This window comes from Leptosomus discolor, chromosome 1 (genome assembly GCF_034619465.1).
Source record: "Leptosomus discolor isolate bLepDis1 chromosome 1, bLepDis1.hap2, whole genome shotgun sequence".
Lineage (NCBI taxonomy): Eukaryota > Metazoa > Chordata > Aves > Leptosomiformes > Leptosomidae > Leptosomus > Leptosomus discolor.
In genome coordinates, this window is record NC_141391.1 from 202530315 (window position 1) to 202552252 (window position 21938).

At 39.5% G+C, this 21938-nt stretch overlaps 1 protein-coding gene across 1 annotated transcript in view; it reads right to left on the bottom strand.

Annotated features, from left to right (window-relative positions):
- Positions 1–21938, bottom strand: part of SLC2A13 (solute carrier family 2 member 13) — a 160837-nt gene that overhangs the window by 9650 nt on the left and 129249 nt on the right. The window contains exon 7 of the mRNA XM_086473937.1: positions 15634–15759. Coding sequence (XP_086330063.1) covers positions 15634–15759 — 126 coding nt within the window. The remainder of the gene's footprint in view (positions 1–15633; positions 15760–21938) is intronic.

Consider the following 21938-nt stretch of genomic DNA (forward strand, 5'->3'; position numbering starts at 1 on the left):
TGTATCCTATTCCTGTCCTCTCAAAGTTCAGCCTGCTACTGCATTAGACTTCTTTTATCCTGTACTAGTGCCTTCCGAGTCCTGCTGGCCACCCCCAGGCCATTGGCTACAATTTTCCACTCTGCTGTCACACTGCAAGTGTTTCAAGCTTCATTTTCATCATATCTGCCAGGAGGGAAGAGACAAATCTCTGCTACTACCAGAACACTATCTGACAAACTTCTCTCATCATCTTTCATGCTCTCCTTACCTTGAGAAATGAACTCAAACCAGGAAAAGGCAGAATAACGTTTATATCTAGTGTTATAGCGCAACCATCTGACGCTTCACAACAGCGGGCAGCACCCAGTAGGTACATGTGTAAACCAGTCCCAGCTACACCACACTTACAAGCTGGGAGCAGAAATAAGCAAATACCTGTTTTTCTTTATAGGACATATAATTACCTTAATCACACTACACATATATTGATGTATTTTTATTCCCAAGCTTTTTCCTACTCTTGCAAAGTATCAGGTGGTAATAAAAAGTGTCAGGAAACATCTGACAGCTCTGTGCTCTACAGAGTGCCCTATCCTAGTCCTAATTCTGATCCTGACTGGACAGGATGACGTGCTTTAACCCCCTACAAATTAAAGTTTACTAGTAAAAATTACACTGTAAGATTTCATAATCATGAGGAAATAATAAATATTTCAAATATTATATTAATAATGCATAAACTTGTAAGAGGTCATATGACTATGAAAAATAATAATCTGTTCACTTAACAAACAACTAGCAGTCATACCCTACAGAATTTTAATGGGCAGAATTCAAATTAAAAGCTGATCAAAATGCAAAATCTTAATTAGTTTTGAGCATAAGCATCTTAGCGGAATATCACTGTCCTTCATGCATTTCTACCTATGATCATTTTAACTACTTAAATCATTAGACAATAGGTCATGGTTTCAAAATGTGGTATTTTGTGTTTCTTTCTACCACTGGACACTTCCAGGTACAAAATTAGGTGTTCAGCTAAGGAAAAAAAAAAAGAAGGACTATGGCTTATTTCTTTCAATTATTTTTTGTAAAAAACTTCAAAATTGCCCCAATTTTCAACAAAGAAATGGAATGAGACAAAAAGAAAGGAACAGAAACATCATAATTTGTTTGTTTGTTTTTTGTTAAAAAGGATCTTTTTGCACTGTTTTCAGCAAAAGGATTATTAAAAATATTTATGTATAGATTCAAAAAAATGAGTATCTGATAAAAATAGTTTAAATAAACCCTTCAAATATCTAAATATATTACTGCACAAACTGAGTGCACAGAGGTTCAATCTATATCCATTTATATCCAAATCTAAGCCTATACTCAACAAAAAGTCAGCAGAAAACTTGGTTACAGTCAGCTAAGAGGTTCACAGGTTGAAATCACAGCTCTAAAAATTAGATGCAGTACTCTCAAGTTAAGAAGCCATGACAAAAATGGGTTTATTATGTATACTCAGAAGACTACTTTAAAGATCAAAACTGTAAAATTCAGTGACACCAACAGCAGTAAGTGACAATTCTAAATGGAGACTCAAACACCAATGCATATCACAAATAAACAAGAGTACAGTCTGGTAATTATTTTTAGACAGATTCTTCATAAAACTGAGTAAATAGCTTAAAGATACCTTTTTTTTTTTTTTGTAAAGACAGAAGGGTTTTTTTATTATATATATTCTGAAGAGCTTTTTCTCAATTTCAAGTATGACTCACTTACTAGCCTGACATGTTGATATTTAGCTGCAGAAAATACTTCCCCAAAATATCAGAGGAAGCTTCACTGGAACCAGACATCATACAAGGTTGAAGTTACAGCAAGGTAACATTAAAGGAGAGGCAAATCCCACATCTGCTATGTATTTTCTTGAGAAGACACAAGAATGTATTTTTGCAACTTTAAAGATCATTCTGTGTATTTACAAGCTAACAAAAAGTATGAAAAAGCAGCAATGAAAGAATGCATCATTTCAGGTAAGGCTTAGAAGGCAACAGTAGGCAATAGAAGCTTTCCCCCCTTTTTCCCCCTCTCAGGAATGTACTCCAATGGTTTACAGACAACTTACACCTGTGTACTTTCAAGACCAAGACCTTCAGTAATTTTTCGTGCTTTTTTACTTGAAGAATACAAAGCCTGGTCTCAAACAAATAAAAATAACTATGCAGTGTTTAACAAGCACTAAACTATCTGACAGTCCTTATTGAATATTCTTAGTATGCACATAAAACTTGGATTTGTCTCTTTTATTGACAGGCATATCCTGTTGCTGAAGTCTGTGCCTCTACAAGAGGTTGTGCCTGCTGGTCCACTGAAATTTCACCTCTCATCACAAAACTTTGTTTGTTTGTGTCCTTGAACAACCCTAAATCTTATACCTCTTTTGTTCCTCCTTTAAGACAGATTTTACTGTTCCTTGTGGCTTCTAAAGTACTGATGTGCATGAGAATTCTGACCCTTTTATAAACACAGAGGTGGGCTCCAGTAAGATGCCATCAGCAAGTCATGAAGCCTCCCACATTCCAGTGCTGTATTTAAAAAAGTCTAAGCCAATCCTCACAAAAAGCAAGATCCAGTTAAGAGACAGAGAAACAGTTAGCTTGGTCCTAATTCTCATACTGAAAAATTTCAATTGGTTAAATGCTGTAGTTTTCACTAATTCTTTCTTTCAAGTACTATTGACTCTTGAAGAACTTCGCCAAGATGCAGATCAGCAAAGAACACCTAGAAATCTGGGTAAATACAATGGAGGTGACACTGCCCAACATTTTGAAGCCTTTGTCATGATCAATAGATATTTTAGTACTACAGTAGTATAAAGAAATAGAAGAAAACCACTGCATACTACCAGGCGGAGTGGAGAAAATGCCATGAACATAGCATCATAGAATGGTTTGGGTTGGAAGGGACTTTAAAGACCACCTAGTTCCAACCCCCCTTCCACTAGACCAGGTTGCTCAAAGCCCCATCCAACCTGGCCTTGAACACTGCCAGGGAGGGGGCAGCCACAGCTTCTCTGGGCAACCTGTTCCAGTGTCTCACCAGTCTCACGGTAAAGAACTTCTTCCTAATATCTAATCAAAATCTCCCCTCTTTCAGTTCGAAACTGTTACCCCTGGTCCTATCACTACACTCCCTGATCAAGAGTCCCTCCCCACCTTTCCTGCAGGCCCCCTTTAAGTACTGGAAGGCCACTATAAGGTCTCCCCGGAGCCTTCTCTTCTCCAGGCTGAACAACCCCAACTCTCTCAGTCTGGTCTCACAGGGAAGGTGCTCCAGCCCCCTGGTCATCTTCGTGGCCCTCCTCTGTACCCGCTCGAGCTGCTCCATGTCTGTCTTATGCTGGGGAACCCAGAGTATGATGTGGTAGAGGGCAAGACCTACTGCTAGAACACCTAAAGCATCACACACCCCTGTGCAGGTCTGGATGGAGATGTGACACGTGTGATGGGGCTGTGCCTCAGCGATGTGACTTGCATGCACAGCAGTTGGTGGGATAAGAGAATTATTGAATTATTGCCACCACCGCCTTGGTGACTGCTGCAAATCCTCCCTTCAATCAAGCACAAACAGAAAAGAAACATCTCGTGCCGCAGCATGAGCGCAGGCACTCGGCAAGTCCGCACAAGAAATGGCATCTGGGAATATTTAATTGCTTGTGAAACAGATGCCATTTCACAAATTTTGAAGAATGCGAGCACAAAGCTATCTCTGCATGACAACGAGCAAAAAGGTAGCTCAGAGGCACTCTGGATACAGAATGAGCTATTATTTCCCTCCCAGCAGCTGTCAGGGTTGAGAAAGATTCATGGACTCCCTGTGACCCCAGAATGAGCTTTAAAGTTCGTTTAGTGGCTTTTCTGTGGTTATACAGAAATGGTTCACTTTTGGAACAACCAGCTTCAGCAATGAGCATGCATACACACCCGTGCCTTCATCCAGTCATTGCCAGTTGCCCTTATTTCTCTAAAGGAGAGGAGAGAGTGCTTATTAATGATTTGGCCATTTCTTCTGACAGACAAACCTTTGGAGGATCTCAGTGATGAGTGTTAACTGGGAGGTGGCTACCAGTCACACCAGGGGTGCTCCCAGAGCTAACCTGTGCCACACGACACTTTCCACTGAAAACCAGACAGATGTGGTCACTCTCTATTACTCACAGGTGCCTGTAGTCAGGCAGGAGGCTTCGTTCTATTAGAGCTCTTCCAGGACAAAAATGCTCATAAACATAGGACTCTCTCAGGTATTTTTTGTTAAAGACAGACTGGCATTAGCATCTGTGGTAGACTAGCATATTAAATATTCCAGTTGTGTGCAAACCCCTTTCTGTAGCTCAGCGCTCCAGGTCTTTCCCTGGACTGGAGTGGTTCTGCTGCACCCAGCGTTTTTGTGTGGAAGTTCTGGGTCATCCCTGCTCTGACATGTTTGGGAGATTACGGACGGAGCCCCAGGCTCCAACAAAATTACTGACAGAACTAGGGTAATTGAATTGGAGAATTTCTAGTTTCTGTTTCCAGATCTAAAAGCATTTAGTCTTTCTGATTGTATCTCCTTGCAGCATGAATACTTAATAATCAAATTACTGAAACAAATTGCTCTGAAGATTATGATGTCAAATGCAGCATTTTAGAATTTCATGTAAGTTTACTATAAAATAAATCTCTACCTAAAATTTAATCTCGTTTATTTTTTCACCTGATTTTACATTTAATGTACTTGACAATTAGCATTTCTAAAGTTCTTTTGGTTACAACAGAAATATCAAACAGTTGCCTATTCACTGTAGAAGTATCAATTTTCCCAGGAGACACTTCCTTCCTATGCTATATGAAGACAGATCACCTCAACGAATACACGTAGAAAGGACTGAGTGTAGGGCTCAATAATTATAAGTATCAGTATTTTAATATTAATTAAAGTATTATTACCAGAACAGTGTGCAAGAATTGCTGGCATGATGTAATAAAGTCTATTCTATGAAAAACAGGCAAAGGACAGCTGCAAATGAGGAACAATAAGGACGCCATCTTTTACTCCACCAAGGAACTACAAGACTGCTCATGGTAAAAAATTTAGACACCTGAAGCTGAGTAAAATAAACTCTATCCAGACGTCTTACTCTTACTTGCACTTACAAGTAACCTTTACTGATGCTTGTGCTCTTTACCATGTGTCACTAATTATCAAAGGACCAACATTAGCATCTCAAAAGCATCACCTGAGTTACAGTTGCCTACAGTAACTCTAAGCCCATGGTCAAAAAAGCCCGAAGACAAAGAAAGCAAGGTGGTTGTTATTGTAATTCAATGTGAAGGTAACTTAGCAGAAATATCCACTGGAAGTTCAACCTCCAAATGAGATACCTTCTATTTCAGTGTCAAAATCCTGTTTTTCTGAATGCTTCCAAACACTCCAGAAAACAATAAAGAAACTGAAATAAGTATTACTTTTAATTATCCCAAAGTTTTAGCTGTACAAAGGTACTTTAAAAAATGTAATTTCATGTATATGAAGTCAGTAGAGAATGGTGAGATTTTATAGTTCCATTTAGAAAAACAAAGCAAATCCCACCCAAACCCCGAACTCAAAACACAGATGGGACATGCTGACACAATTACAACAAGTTACCAGATGTGGCACTGAATGGTGAGCATTACCCATTCAATTCATCATCCCAATAACTCATTTGCCAAGTTCCAGTCCCAAAGCCCCCAAAAGGCTGCCTGCCCAGCAAGCAGAGCGCCCGGCAGGCAGCCCAGGTCTGGCTCTGCTGCTGCAGGCACACTGCGGAGATTTTAAAGCTAGTTCGTTTATTGCTTATACCACTCGGCAGCCCCTGCGCCTTACAGAGCCTGCCAAACTGTCACTGTGCAGAAATGATTTCCTATAGAGTTCTTAAAACCTTAAAATCACAATCAACCACATATGTCAATGGGAAGTGAAGAGGGAGCAAAATATTTATCCCTCCGAAATTTCCATTGAAATCAAAAGGGGGGGGGGGGGGGGCAAAAATAATTTTCTGAATTTGCTTTTTTTGTTGAACCTGAGACAAAAAGAAGTAGGGTCAAGGAGTTTAACATGCAGATCAGTATTACATCTATTAGCATACCTTTTTTAGTGCTTCGCTGCTCTATATAATTTCTAGTTATTGACGTTCATATAAAGTTTAAATTTTAACAGTTCTAACAAAATCCTTTTGGCAAACTTGAACCATTACATTCAATTTCTGTAACAGCAAATTAGACACAAATATTACTTTTTAACTATTGTCAGCAACTGGATTTCTGCCATTACAACTGAAATCTACCCAGACTAAAAATTTGAGATATTGTGTTCACTGTTTTAAATAGATGATGGAAAGGTATTTTTAAAAAGGACTTTTTCCCTGATTCCAGTAGGTGGCAATAGCTCTGTCCTAAAAAGCTCAGAGAAACTGGTGCTTCAGAAGGGGAATGAAGCACCGCATCCCTGCCCACACACACTGTACTGGGGAGGCTCTGAATTAAATCAACGGAGCTATCCAACAAATGATTCCTCTACTATCAGCCCTAAAATCCACCGGAAATCATTAACGTCATAACGGAAAACGGAGCCCCAAGGACATTTCAGTCATACTGTGAGACCACTTACAACAAGATTTCACACCTGATTTGTGAGAGTGAGCACGTAGCATAGACTGTTGCTCTGCTGTGATTTGTGCATGCAAGTGCAGTACCTATGCCCAAACGAAGGAATTTTATAAATCACAGAAATGAAGTGGCTACACTATCTCTAATTTATGACATTTATAAACACTGGGTACCAAAGTCTTCATTGTTACATGAAACTCAAAGTTTGGGATCTGGCAGTAGAAGAACTCAGCAGAAATCAAAGTAATTATCTATTTTCCATGGCCTCTGACAACTAAAAAGAACTTTACATAAATAAGTGCTTTTTAACAACCGTTATTTTGCCAAGAAAATATGCTAAATGGGAACATACATCATCTGAATCACAGGTCTGAACAACTAAATAATCACGCAGAACCTCAAACTCATCTCTCATTATCATCTGTGCAAAGCTAATGTGACAGCTGTGGAAAGCTACAGGAAAAAAGAAAGTCTATACATCCTACAGGCAAGAAGTGGTGCCCAAAGTGCGGCTGTTCAGAAGTACGACCTGCCATCCAACAGACTGCCCGTTTCCTAGCCTGTACTAACCAACAAGCTGAGTTAAAACAAGGTCACGACTAAATCAAATGAATCAATAATTCCAGCTAATCTCGTGCCAGTGGGGGATTGATGTTACTGCCTCCATTCTCAAGGAAATGAACCACACATGCAGACAGCACATACAATAATTTATATGAATTAAACTCATCAAACATTGAATTATTCAACAGTCACAATGCAGAAATGTATTAATATATTTTCCCTCAAAAAGAAAAAAAAACCCACACTCTGAAAACTTCATCCCTTTAAGAAGGGAAGATATCACAACTTTACTCCATCAGATGATGTGATTATTGAAGAGTTACTTATTATGGAATAAAGGTGTGTAAGATTTAGGTTAGGGATGCTGTTAAAGATACAAGCTGCTGCACCGAGGACTGGGTTTGACCCTGCTGAATATTCTTTTATCAATAAAAATCCCCAACCATATGCATCTTTCAAAATTATTCTCCACCCACAAAATAGAGAAAATTTAAATTTAGTAAACCCATTTCTAAATTTCTAAACCCGAAAAGAATCTGCTGAGACAATTTTCACTAAGTATTTTTATTTAAATCCAAACTTCAGAGGCAATAGTGGAATATATGTGAAGAACAACTATCGGAAACATTCCCATCTCAGAAAAAGAATCCACATGCTCCCAAATATGAGTCAGTTCCTTTTGCTTTGGCTCCAATGCAGAAGGGGAAATCCCCAGCTGACTCCCAGCAGCAGCTCCCTGCACGCTCATGCTCTCTGGTGAAGCATCCCCTCTGCTCAGATTCCCTTGGCCGAGGAGAGCGCCAGGACCATGCCCTGCCCCTGCTGCCACACCACCCCAGGACTACCCCCCTGGTGAGGCACGGACATCTTTCCATCTGGTCCCTGAACAGATGAGCAGCTGAAGAAGCTAATTAGCAGCAGGGTCCCTTGGGCAATAAAGGACTCTCCAACACACATTTTGTAAGAGGAGAGAGAGAAACGCTGCAGGAATTACCCACATACTCTAAGCACACCGACTAGAGACTGACAATTCTCCTATACACGCTGACAATTTTTTTCCTTCGCTTTTCTATCTATCTCCTCCTGACACAAACCAGCATTTGGAAAAGCTGTAGCTCAAGCATCACTTTGCTTTTCTATTCCGGTTACCTCAGTGCTATAGCATCTGAAGTAGTTGTTAGAACAAGAAACCCAAACAGCTGCCAGCATCTGTCTCTTTATCATTCTCCACCAGAATGCCTTTTAAATAGTAACTTAGAGTAAGATCTGGAAGCAGTGTTTAGCAGCAAAGTGCAATACAAATGAACAAGCAGAGAACAAATGTACAAACCATATTTCAAACTAGTCCTGCTTTAAAATCCTATTTTGTGCTGGATGTCTCCAACAGATTTTGTCTTCAGCATATAAACTCAATGTTTCCAGAGTCAGAATACATTCACTTCATAGCAGGACTGACTAGGAGTTTATTTTGTCCTTCCTTTCAAGCATTCAGAATTTGCCACTGGTTGAGTAGATACAATGAGTTTAAGCTATTAATAGTAATTCCAAAGTAATTACCCTAAAGGAATGTAAATAGTTTCAGTTTAGATCATCATGTTGCTCTGCTCATTAATTTAGACCTAAAATGAAGTTACAATATACAAAGGACCTTAATTGTTCAGGCATTAGATTCAGTCAAAAAATAAAGTATGTCTTTTTCCCCCTTGAACATTAAAAAAAAAGGCAAATAAAGAGACTGTATATTCTGTTAAAGTTACAACAAAATTCCACCCTCAATTTAAATTATTTAAGTACATATATAGATTTTTACCTTATTTTTAAATGCTTAAAGAGATCTTATTGTGGTTATCAGGCACACCATGAAATAATTTCCTTTTAAAAGAACTGAAGAATGTGATGTCTCAAAGATCTGAGCAGGAAAAGTGGCTGAAAGGATCAGAACATTAAAATTGCAGTTACTTTGCTACTTACTTCAGCATCACCAATACCAGGTTTCATCTACGACAAGAACACAATATTCTGCACCACTTTATACTTCTCTTCTTCCTATTTGCTTTTACCAGTTAGCAGAGATGGCATTAAAAGATGCATACGAGATTTCTTTAGTTCCTTATCTACCTCCCCAGCTCTCCAGAATCACAGCGGTATATGCAACCATTAGACTGTGATTACACTGTCTAATATCCTCCTCCCAGAAACAACCTTGTGCCTTGAAGTTTAGGCTGACAATGACTGTAATCAGTTTCAGATCTTTTTTTCATTTCTGTTTTTGCACAGCTCACTAATGTATATTAGATATTATTACGCTGAAGTACATACTCCTAATCAAATAGGACAAATAGCATGGTGTCCTGCCAGCCAGCTACTCCAGGTTTCCACACTTACTAGCAATGGTGAAGATAATCAGAATTTAATTCTATTTGAAACAGCTTATATTTTGGTTTTCCTTCCTAAATGATCCCAGAGAGGAGAAGGGGGATTCTATGTTCTGGTTCCTACTGAAGTAATGAATATTTCAATTTAGTAAACATTTAGCATATTGTCCAGAAAGAAATCTCACTAAAACTACTGTGGTTATAATCGCAGCTCTTCTAAGTGCTGCTGATACACATGCAGATACAAATATTTTGTAAATCCTGTACTTTCCTGAATAATTTTCTCCCTCTATTACCTTTTTGCTTTGCAAATGTGAGAACCATAATCCTATGTATAATCTTCACCTATTGATCTAAAGACTTAGTAAGAGAAATACTTGTTTCTCCTCTAATTGCTGCTGAATTAAGCAGCACTTTTCAATGCAGGCCCTTGTAGAAAGATTCCAAATCATCACTTCAGCAATAAAACCTTTTATCAATATTTCCTGCATGACAAAACAAGAAATGTCTACCCGCGGATAGAGGAGTACTTCATTCCTGGAAGGCTGCTCTGGTGCTAGCCCTTCCGTGGTAACAGGAAAGGTCTGTATACTCGTTCCCCATGACGTACTGAAAATAGATTCTCAGTCTTGAAATGTGTGAATACGCACATACTTTTTTTTGGCATTAGTAAAGCCAAATGTACAATTACAAATGTACTTGTCACATTGCAAAAGCATCTTTATAAGGCAGTGACTAGCAAAACAAGCGCAATGAACTTACTTATGTCTGTATTTACAAGCAGCAAAAGGAACCTAACACGTCTAGAAAAATCTAATGTTGCTACAAAGAGAAAGTATTCTAACCATTTTAAGAGTCTCGTCTGCTATGCATTAGACAACGGGCAGCACTGTATGAATGTAAAGCTCCCCAGTACACTCCCAAGGCTGTGACAGACACTGGCATGTCCCCTGTTGGACATGAACCAGGCTGTTGTCTGAGAATCCAGCTAATGAACTCCCATGTCTTTTTTTAACCACTGGAATCTGGTTAGTGTCCAGGCTTGAATGCCAAGGTCGTTCGGCACATTCCTGTGGTGGAAACTCTCCTGAAGCTGGGAACCACGGTTTGACTGCCTGCCTGACCACCTTCCTCACATTGCCCGGGTAATTTAAATCCACTTTTCCCCAGAAGATGTTTCCAAGATTCAGTTAAACTCAGCAAACTGACTGATATGAGCACCAGGCACACAGTAACACATAACAGCATTACCGAGCAACTGTAAACATGGCATTAATTTTACATGGAAGGAGCTCAAGAGAGCACTGGCCAGAGGAAAATGCAGAGCTTCCCAAACACAGAGCTCTTGCACTCGCCTTTGCACTGAATGCCCTTAGAGGGGAATGCTTCTTTATATTGATGAAAACAGGATTCTCCATGAAGCATTAAACTCCCACGGCAGGGAGATGTGCCTCTAATGAAGTTAATAAAAACGGCTAAAGAAAGCAAATCATGCAGCTCCTCTCCCTTTATAGATTTCTGTTGCCAATCGTCCTCCTTCAGGGACTGTGGAGACCTGCCAGCTAATTTGTGGACAGGATGGCTTCTAGGCTTGTTTCTGATCCGCAGATGATGTTGTTATTTCTTCATAATTGTTTACTGTATAAAGTCAACATCTTTCTCTCCAGAGGGAGATTGCTCAGAGACACTCATGAGAGCCTTTTAGCCCACAGTTGTGGGCCTGCTGTGGACAACACACTCATGTCAAGGTTAATGTCATGTCAAGGCACTATTAGTCGCTCCTTTCCTTGCACGATTATTCTTTCAACTGTAAGAATATTAATGCAATTTAAAGTTACTTCTAGAGCATTCTTGGCTGGCCTTTAGGGTTATTGCAATTACACAGACAGAAGTTTCAAGGTTTCTGAGAGTGCTGTGGGAGTAATTGCAATTGTGGGGAAAAGCTACATTTCGGTTTGTGCTCTGAAAGCACAGAACTGAAAGCAGTCATCTCCCATGACCTCTGTTGTGCCACCTGAGCTTCCAACTGGAAGCTTCCCACTGCAGCTCTATCTGTAAAAGCGAGATAATGCTTTTTATCAACTTTGTGGGGATTTTATAGTTCGATCTCTGTGAAGAGAACAGAACCACAAGCCTTTCTGTGCTACTGCTAAATGCAAATCTTCCCTAAACCTCGGAGAACAGAGTCCCAACACAGAGTCAGACCACAGTGAGAGAGAAGACACAGGTCTTCTTCTTTTAGTACAAAACAAGTAATTTAAGAATATTCTTGCTCCCTGTTTTGAAACCATCCTTTATATGTCCCTAGGCACAGGCAGAGCTGGAGGCAGCAAGGTTTGCATGTCAACAATTGTTGTTTTGCTAACTGCTTCAGTAACACCACAGGCAGCAAAGCACCTGACTGTGCTGGTGCCCTGGGCAAGACGCTTCTCTCTGTGTTATTCCAATACCAGTCAGGCTCATGTAACTGATTAAATAATAAAAAAATAAATCTCTATTTTTTGTCTTACATGTATGATCTTACAAGTGTACCTGTTGTGCATTACTCATGCTGCTTCAAGGCCTGGCTTGGACTCGGTCAGAAGTATTTTTGTGCAGTCTCCCTCCCCCATGGCCACTGCTGGCCACTGAGTTCCCTATATTCAAAAGAACCAAAATGCTATGTTTCTTCTCGAAAAACATTTGGACACTTTAATTGTCTCCCTAGGTTTCTATGACAACCACAGCAACATAAACAGCCTCGCTGGCAGCCACAGGAGACTGAAATCTCTGCTCTCTTCCCTCCCCAGAACTTCTCAATGTAGAACATACTGTAACCGAACAAACATCATTAACAACAAACATAGAGGTGCTGTCTAGTACACCAGACTGGCACAGGGAAAACTTCTTGCAAATAAAAATACATTACAGTATTTTATGATAACAGCCAAAACATTGCCTGTTATGTTGGTGTTACTGAAGTACCTTGGGACCAAACGTGAAGAACAGCACAAAGCTATAAATATATAAACAGGAGGGTTTTCTATGTCAGCTTGCACAGCTGCAGAAAGCTTTAAAAAAATATGTCAAGGCCTTCTCTGTTGGTGCCTCTAAGCACCTGTCACCTTGCTGTTAGGTTACACATCAGGAACAGACAACCACCTGAGTGAACGTCAGGATGGTTGGGGTTAAGACGGCTGCAGAGCTATGTGGCTGCGCACGCATCGTATGATGTGACCGTAGGCACCTCTCCATGGCTGCAGCTCCCAGCTTTCCAGCAGGAAAATCATAAACAAAATGTGATCGCAGCAGCAGTGAAATGCTCTGCACAGCCCCGTCAATCCGAGCCCAGCAGAAGCTGTTTCTCTGAACCTCCTGCATCAGGCAGGAGAGTCAGAGCTGCTGCTTTTGCTAACGCTTAGGCAAACTGAGGTCCAACAAATCCCAAATAGCTCAGGTCTTCCTTCTCTCTCGATCAAAAGTAATGGCAAAATAAATTTGCCATATGAAGCCAGTGTAACTCTGGAGGTTTTAAGCCATTTAAACTCATTATTCAGCCAACAGCGGATGGCATGAACCCATCAGAATACACAGGAGTTACAAAGAGGCTGCAGGTGATAATTATGGTTATCAGCTGTCCCTAGATCACAAAATCGTCTTGCAAATTATTAAAGTAGTTTCTGATCATAAAAATGCCATGTATTTTTAAAATAAATGCCACTGTATGTCTAGCTTGTGACAAAGTAACTTTGTGAAATGAAGGGCTGCAATTTCAAGCATCAGCACAGACGTAATTTCTTCACCAGTGCTGTTAGTTTGTCTTAGGCACTTGCTCTCCCTACGCTGCCAGAAAGATACAGACGACTCCTGCTGCGCTGAGACACAACTGGGGATGTAACTACGCCGCTCTCACTGCAGCAATAATTGCACTTGGTGGAGAAATCCTACGGCTTTGTGAGGCTGATTTTGCTGTGAAGTAGACGCAGGATTTGAGGCATCGGAGCTAGGGGGCTGTATGCAAATGTGAACCCTTCGAAACCAAAATCTGTGAGGCTTCCCTCTTGACCAGTATGCAGAAACAAACTTACCTGTGAGGGGGAGAAGAAGGTGAAATGCTTGCCTGTTCCACAGAGCTTAGAAGGCACAGAAGGTGCCACCTGACATTTCACAGCTTGAAGGACTGACTTTTAGAAAACTGCCTGATTATGCAGACCAGGTGGAGGGGAGATTAGAAATTAATGAAATAAACACTAGAAATGGAGATGAACATACAATCCTTGGAAAAAGAAATGTGTATATTTTATTGGTTTTCTGTCTGTAGGCAGGACTTTCACTCTAGTGACCACCAATGTAACAAATTTTAAATTGTTTTATTTTCTCTTGAAAGATTTTTTGAACAGAGTCTTTATGCTACAGAATTATTGTACAATATGGAAACACTATATTTTGCAATATGGAAAGGAAATATTTCTTCTTTCCTATCTAATTTGCTCCAATATGCTGTACAGCAACGAGTGGTATACGAGAGCGAATCATGAATATAAAAGGATTACTCATGCCCATGTTTACCACATGTTATACTGCCTAATAAATAAAGTTTAATTTTATCTATCAACTATTCATAACAAGTTTATGCTTGAATTTATGTCTTCCTGCATGCTAGTACAATTTTGCTAACTACAGCCACGTTACTTAAAACTACAGTATATATGAAATGAATGTTGACTTGGAGTACAAAGAGGGATCTGTCACCTTACAAATATAAGAGCCTAAGTGCTGCAGAGCACACCAGGCTATTAGGTAACATACAAGGTATGTTGTATAATGTGCCACTGAAGATAGTCACAGAACAAGCAAGAAGGATGAGATTTTGTAGTTTCAGAGTTGTTTATTAATGAACAGTAATAGCCCCAAAATGATCACAGTGCTTTAAAATGAGGATTACAAAGAATATAAGCTACCCTCTTCTGCATCTGGAATGAACTACTAGGCATAACATTCTAATAGTACTGAAATAAAAGGGATGGCAATTTTAGAGTAATTTTAAATTAATGATTCTACAATTAGTAGATATTTTCATACCTTCCAACCTCTGTGAAATACAACTCACTGCCGCTAAGGCACTTGGTTCTAACTTCTGCAAAATGCACGTGGAAAAAAAAAAAAAAGGCCAAACCACCACATGAACCTTTGCCGGTTTCCCAAGTATGTTTATGCTGCGTGGTTGGCATAGATGAATTATGGCAACGAGGTTTTATCAGTCACACATTTTATCAGCAGTAATTATGTAATTCCCTTGTGGCACTGAACCATCCTAAACTCTAATCCAAAGCCTAGTCACTATTAAAGTATTGATAAAGCCTTTACAGGACATTGTTCCAACTCATAAAGCCATTCCTTAAGAGCAGTCAATACTCAGAAAACTTCAAGATTGCTGTGACTTCACAGGGAATCTTTGTGCTGCTTAAGAAAAAGAGGTATGGTGTATTTTGCAGTTGCACTGGGAGTTTTCTATGAATGCTCACATTTTTACACCCCAAGTGCAATGTATGACATGATGCCACATTTAAGCACAGGAACACAGAAATCTGTGGCCACAAACCATGCTTTTGACAATTTGAACTTTTCAGATTTTTATCATTTTAGATTGTTCAGCTGAGCAACTCTGTTTCTTTAGTAGGCCAATATGAAAAGTGTGGTTTAATTAAAGCATTTAAAAAGAAAATTATTTCAGAGGACTTTAAGCGTGTACCTAGGGAATATGCCACCCCAAATGAAGATGACAGGGAAAAGTAATTTTCCAAATTGCTAGTGTACTTTTGCCATACTTTCTAAGTGACAGACTACACCAACCTGGCTGCACACATCAGGGTTAACGCTTTTATTTAAAACAGTTGTTAGAATGTAATCACCCATTTTTGACAATGCCAAGTTATTTTTTCTTCCAGAACATCCTAAGAGTAATATTTTATTTAAAAGCAAAAGTGTTCTCAATTGCATAAAACATACTGCCAGTAGAGCACAAGACCAGAAAATCTTGAAAAGTCACGTACCTGCCCCAAGCTGCTTTCACTGTAGAATCTTTATCAACAGGAATACATGAGGACTCAACAACACTTGATTTATTTAATTTGTAGCAGAGACCACAGTCTGGATCTAACATACATCCATTACAATAACTGAAAGAGAAAGAAACAAGTATTTAAGCAACACTGTATTCATTTGTACATGTCAAAACCAACAGCATCTCCTAATCAACCTTGGGATGCATGTAGTCAGGTTGTCAGTGTTGGAGCCAAGACAATAGAAATTGCCCACAACCTAATACAGATGGCTCTTGCCACCTTCTGTACCACATTTTGGTTGCCCTGTTGCAAATCTCTGAGTGACACCTGATCAGGCTATAGGAGAACTCACTCATGGAATGAGTTTTAATTAAAAAAAGACAGACTGGGGTTGAAGAGAAAGAATCATACATAATACCTAATAACCAAGCTAGGATTTGGGCAGATATGGATGTGGGAGTCAGTCTGAGATCATGATACCACATGTCTCTGCCTGAGTTCCCATTGTATTTGATGGATGGAGTCAGTATGTCCATGGAGCCAATTCACATAAAGACATCTGGTGCCCAAAAACATCATGCCTGCCCTTCACCTGTCAGTGCAGAGTGTGCAGTGCTCTTGCAGATCATTCCTGTGCATCACGCTTAAGCTCCACACAGGTATCTCTGATTTCCTTGGGAGTCTCAAAGAGCAAGAGATGCCTACATTTGGCAAAGTTTCCCCAATGCAATTGTGCAAGCTATGTGAATGACCAGACAGTAAAACTGTTCTCCAGGTTCCACTGGCTGCACTGACCACACTCCCACTGACCATGACTACTGGGAGCCTAGACACCAAGTGCCCTACAGATCCTTCACTTAGGTGTCAGTCTAAAACCTGCCCCTGAGAACAAATGGAGGGAGATTTGGGCATGTGAGCTACAAAGGCATCCCAAAACCCTTTATGCAGTGCAAGCTGTCTGAAAGCTTCTGGCGCAAGCTTCCCCAGATCTTGCAAATGCTCAAGACCATTGCTATTGTGGTTAAACTGCAGACGTGTTCCTCTTCCCCAGAAGCCATCTCAGTTCAGAGATGAATTCTCATCAGTAAAGCCCCTGATATATTCTAAGGGACAACTTTAGGTGTTAAAATCAGGAGAATGAAAAAACATAAAACATGCAGTAAGTCTGGAAATTTGAAATTAAAATTAAATTTTGAAATGTAACACTTGGAAATGTACAATTAAGGTGATAAAATAGCTTCAACATATATCCCCGTAACAACAAAACCAGGAAATAATCCTTTCTGAGTGTGCTTCTTTATCATAACAATGACTTAGTGAATGAAGAAATAATCTGCTTACACTACTATACCATTATGAGAAAAAGTACAAGTAACTATATAAAAAGGTCTCAAGAATATAAATCAGTAAAATAGATTATATGGATTTTGAAAGTCTGAAATACCTGTTTAAAATCTAGTTATTCAGCCTTTTCTTATTACGAGGTTTCTAAAAAGAGTTATAATAAGATCAATTCACACGGTAGTGGGCAAAAATGAGGACTGTGAAAGTGCTAAAAACATCGTATTCATTTGAATTTTCCTACTTCTCCCAAGTTTCAGAAATCTGTGTTCTTTGTTATTGTGTGCTTTCTAAATTATCAAATTATTGCAGAACTTCCACGTTGTCTACTTTTTAGAAAATAAGTCTATTTTAAGTACACCATCCTCTTGGTTAACACATAGGTCAAATTCAGGTTTGAAGAGCTTTTTTTAACATTAGCAAAGCTGCAGTAAATCTGCTCTCAATAGAGAGGCAAACAGCAGAAAATATTTTTACACTGGATATGAAACAAAACCTTCAGGTAGCAGTCAATCATCTAACTGTAGTAAAGATTTCTCTTGCAAAGATAAACAGGAAAATCACAACTCTGCAATTATCAATTATGAAAGGAAAGGACAATTTCAATATTACATCAGCAAGACCGCTACATTTTGTTAATCAGTATTAGGACAGCAATGGGCAGCAATCAGAACAGTCGCCAGAAACAGAAGACTGCACATGAACAAAACCACTTTTATAAATCACAAGTGTGTTTAAGTATGTACTAATAATATTAAAAATAACTAAAAAAAATTATAGCATCTCCTAGTGAAAAGAATCCTATGATATCAAACAGGATGCTGATACATGATATTCAAATTGTAGAACATCTTCCACTCAAATTATGTTATATATCGAAGTACTTTTTAACGACATGAATTTCTAAAAAGACCCAGGGTGCCAGAACAACCAGCATGGCATCCCGGCACAGAAAGCAGCCATTTCCAAATACTACATGCTATCAAGTGCAGCAGAGGATTTTTAAGTCAGCTATATGCAAATTATATCCAATGTGAACACCACGTGCAGAATTAAACATATTAAAGTGCTCTTTAGGCAACAATTCTCTTAGGAAAATTTCAGGATTCAAGGTTTCTCTAGATTTATTCTTTTCAGGTTGCACTTCAAGCAGAAATATAGTCAAATATCCAACACCAGCCAGAACATTGGCAAGACACAGGAATGCAGAGGAACGACAATTAGACACAGTGATGAGTGTCATCTTTACAGTGTTGCCAGCAGGGGACAGGATGGGGACTGGATGTCTCATCGTCTCCCCCAATGTCCTCACAAAAATCAAGGCATAAGATGAATGACAGAACTGAGCTGTGCATTGTCTGGTCTGTCTTACAGGGCTTGCCCTACAGATAACTCCTCATATGGCACCTGGTACCAGTAACCAGTCAATTGGGAAGCAGAAGTTATCTTATTTATTCTTGTCTCCCCATCCAGCAGTCCAGAAAAAACTCAAGAAATTTGATTATTGATTCCAGTGTCTGCCTACATAGCTGTTAATTCAGCTGCTCCTCAGGATTCATTGGGTATGCACAACTGTGTCTTCCAGTCGGCATTCAACATAATGAAGGCTGCTGGATTTCATGTCATGCCAAATGTCAGAGGTTATAGACACTCATAACAGTTTAAATAATTTAAAAGTATTATTTTCCACAGCTTGGTTATTTTCCACAGCTTTTCTGAAGCTTGTCTTTCAGGTTGAAAAGTTAAATAACAAATATTTTAAAACCCTTTACCTTTAGGTTAGGATTTTCTGCCATTAGCTATATAGTGAGTTTGTACAACCAGGCTCTGACTTTAGGTTTTATGTCGGAGGAAATACAGAAATTCAATATAGAAGACCTAAAGCCCTTTCGAATCTAACTCGCAGCAGATTTAGGGTAGGTGGATGCTGTTCAGACCATCTAGCATTCTTCTGTACCCCATTTTATCACCGATACAACGTTTTTATGTTGACTTTGATGAGGTAGATAGTCATCACTTTTTCCAAGACGACTGATTTTTTTTCCTCCAAAATTCCAATATATACACATTATAACTGTCTGATAACACAGTAAAGAAATCTGTCTTGGTTAATAAAGACTAATGATCACTGAAGATGCAGCATGAAATAAGCAAGGAAGAGTTTTTTCTTTAAATAAGCAATTTAAAAACAACCAAAAAAATCATGCACTGAGGCTGTTTAAATGTCTCTCTCAAAAAGTGGAAATAAAATATACACTAGTCTCAGGCTTATGCTAATGTTTGCTCTAGTCCCATTAATATTTGCTAAACAAAAATATCTAAACAATTTAAAATTGAGCACATACTCTTACATACATGCTTCCAGTGATGTAAACAAATTAGAACACACAATATACAAGGAAAATAAATGCACAATACTTATTGTTATGTAACTACTACAGATCTCCTTCCTGTCCTCAAGCATACCTTCTTATCAGCCCATCCCAGATATACCCAAATATATGTCACAGTATAAATCTATAAAAATACTGATACTCCTTCAAATCTACACTATAGATCAGTTACGGCCTTGAAAGCTCTATACCAGAACACTCCAGGATGCCTATGTAGGAAAGGAAATTTTAATCCAGTTATAAATGGCAAATGTGTTTCCTGTACTTTATCATGAAATATTTGTATCTGTGCTAAGGTTATGAGCTAGTGTCTTGGAAACAGCTTCCTCCATGAAAAGCTAGTTGAAAATTCCCAAGCAGGATGGTTCTCAATCATGCTGACAACTCATCAAGCTTGAAATACCCGAGAGAGATGGTTTGATTTTGATGAAACCAGGCAGCACTACAGAAGAAAGGTTTTTACAACATGCCTAGCTCCCTCTCACCAGCTGGGCTCCTAGGCAACCCAACAAGAAGGCAAGCACCTACACTTCAGATGCTTCAGCCTATGTAGCAGAATAACAATAACCAGGAATGTGAGGCTCCAGAAGTCCAAAGGTCATAGAATCACAGAATGGTTTCGCTTTGAAGGGACCTTAAAGATCACCTAGTTCCAACTCCCTCTGCCATGGGCAGGGACACCTTCTACTAGACCAGGTTGCTCAAAGCCCCATCCAGCCTGGCCTTGAACACTGCCAGGGAGGGGCAGCCACAGCTTCTCTGGGCAGCCTGTGCCAGTGTCTCACCACCCTCACAGTGAAGAATTTCTTCCTAATATCTAATCTAAAATCTACCCTCTTTCTGTTTGAAACCAGCTTCTTTGGCTCAGTGGCATGAAGTCTACAGAATAAAAGTTGCAGTAGCCTGGCCCCTCAGTTTATTTGGAACTGCCATGGAACGAGATTTTGGGATTCCTGCTTCACTGTCAGAGCACATTTACTGACAAGCTGACGGACCATTAGGGGACCGGATATCTCCAGACCTGCAATTCCCCACCCCAATTCTGCCAACGCAGTCAAGGCTTCTATGCTCCTTCTTACGTCCTCTTCGTCTGACCAAATGGGAATATCTGACATCTAGAAAGCCTAATTTCAAGGTCCCTTGCTAGCAATTTTTTGCCAGCCTGGGCACCACCAGCTTTCAGGATGCCCTGCTCTGGAGCAGCATGCCTGATGAACTGTTCCTGAGGTTAGAGGTCAATCCCAAAGATCATAATGCCTTCCTCTTTCACAAAGAACAAAGTACACCGATGAATTATTAATTGGCTAGCTGTGCACATTTTTCTCGGTAGCAAAATTAGTGTTGTCTTTTTTCCTATCAGAGTAGTTTACTAGCCTCTAGTGCAGTTTCTAAAAAGATTGAATAAAATCTCTGACCTGCTAAAGTGACCCTCCAGATACCAATGAAAGGTTTAGAATTGCTTCTTTCCTTGCTTTTTCCCCCACTGCTTAGAATACTCTGTACTTACATTTGGTTTGTGATTATATTTTGTGCTTTAAATTTGTAAAAGACCTTGTAAGTACTTTCATATAATTCTCAGGAGTCTCTTAATTTAAGCTGCAAATTGTACCTTGCCACTTTTTGTTGACTGATTTAGCAATAAAAGACCTTTGCCCAGTGTCCTTGCTCTGCAAGTGACATTTCTCTTTTTGTCAGATTATTTTGTCTTTCTCAAGCCGAACCTCAACTTCTGAACTGTTCATTTAAAAATACTCATTCAGTTTTCCTTAAAATGTGGCAAAAGTGAAATTTCAACTCCGCCTTCCATATCCTGTTATCCAATTATAAAAAAATATATATTAACAAGCTCCTATCATCCAGTTACCAAAATACAAACTGAGCTTGCTAATACATTGGGAACTCTGTAGTTCTTTTCCAGAATGTAATTCCTGATTCCATAATATTCTACTATATCGGTAGCATGAACAGCCTCCCAGAGTAACAAAATGTTCACAAATATGGACATTTCTGGGGGATGAACTGTTTCCACTGGTTTTGGATTCATCAGTATCACTGAGCGCACACAGTCCTTTTATGTGAAGAAGCAGTTACACGCGAAAATTTGATCCACTAGTAACATGCGAGACATTTTGCTCATGCCCTGTCTTCTCCACAGAATAAATTCCACCATTGTGAGCTTGTTGAACCCACTGCTCGTGCTCTGCATGATGCAAGCGTTCATATTGCTGAACAAGGTTTTCCTCATAGAACTCAGGAACAATAAAACCCACCTCAGACAGGAAAGGCTCGATGTAGGGACAGGAGAGTCTTGCAGTATCTACTGAGGATTAGCATATACCACCCAAAGAGAACATAAGCTGCAAATCACTGCAGGCTGGAAGGGAAAGTCACTTTGATTATGCTGCTTTCTACTCTTTCCAGCTTGCTGATTCCCATACTGGAGATTTGATTCTAGGCTAGGTGGATCTTTCATCCTAGCTGGTATGCCTGCAGGTTCACTGTTTGCTCTCAAGGGTGGTTATGCACACAATCCTCTACCTCTCTTAGCATGCGGCTGCT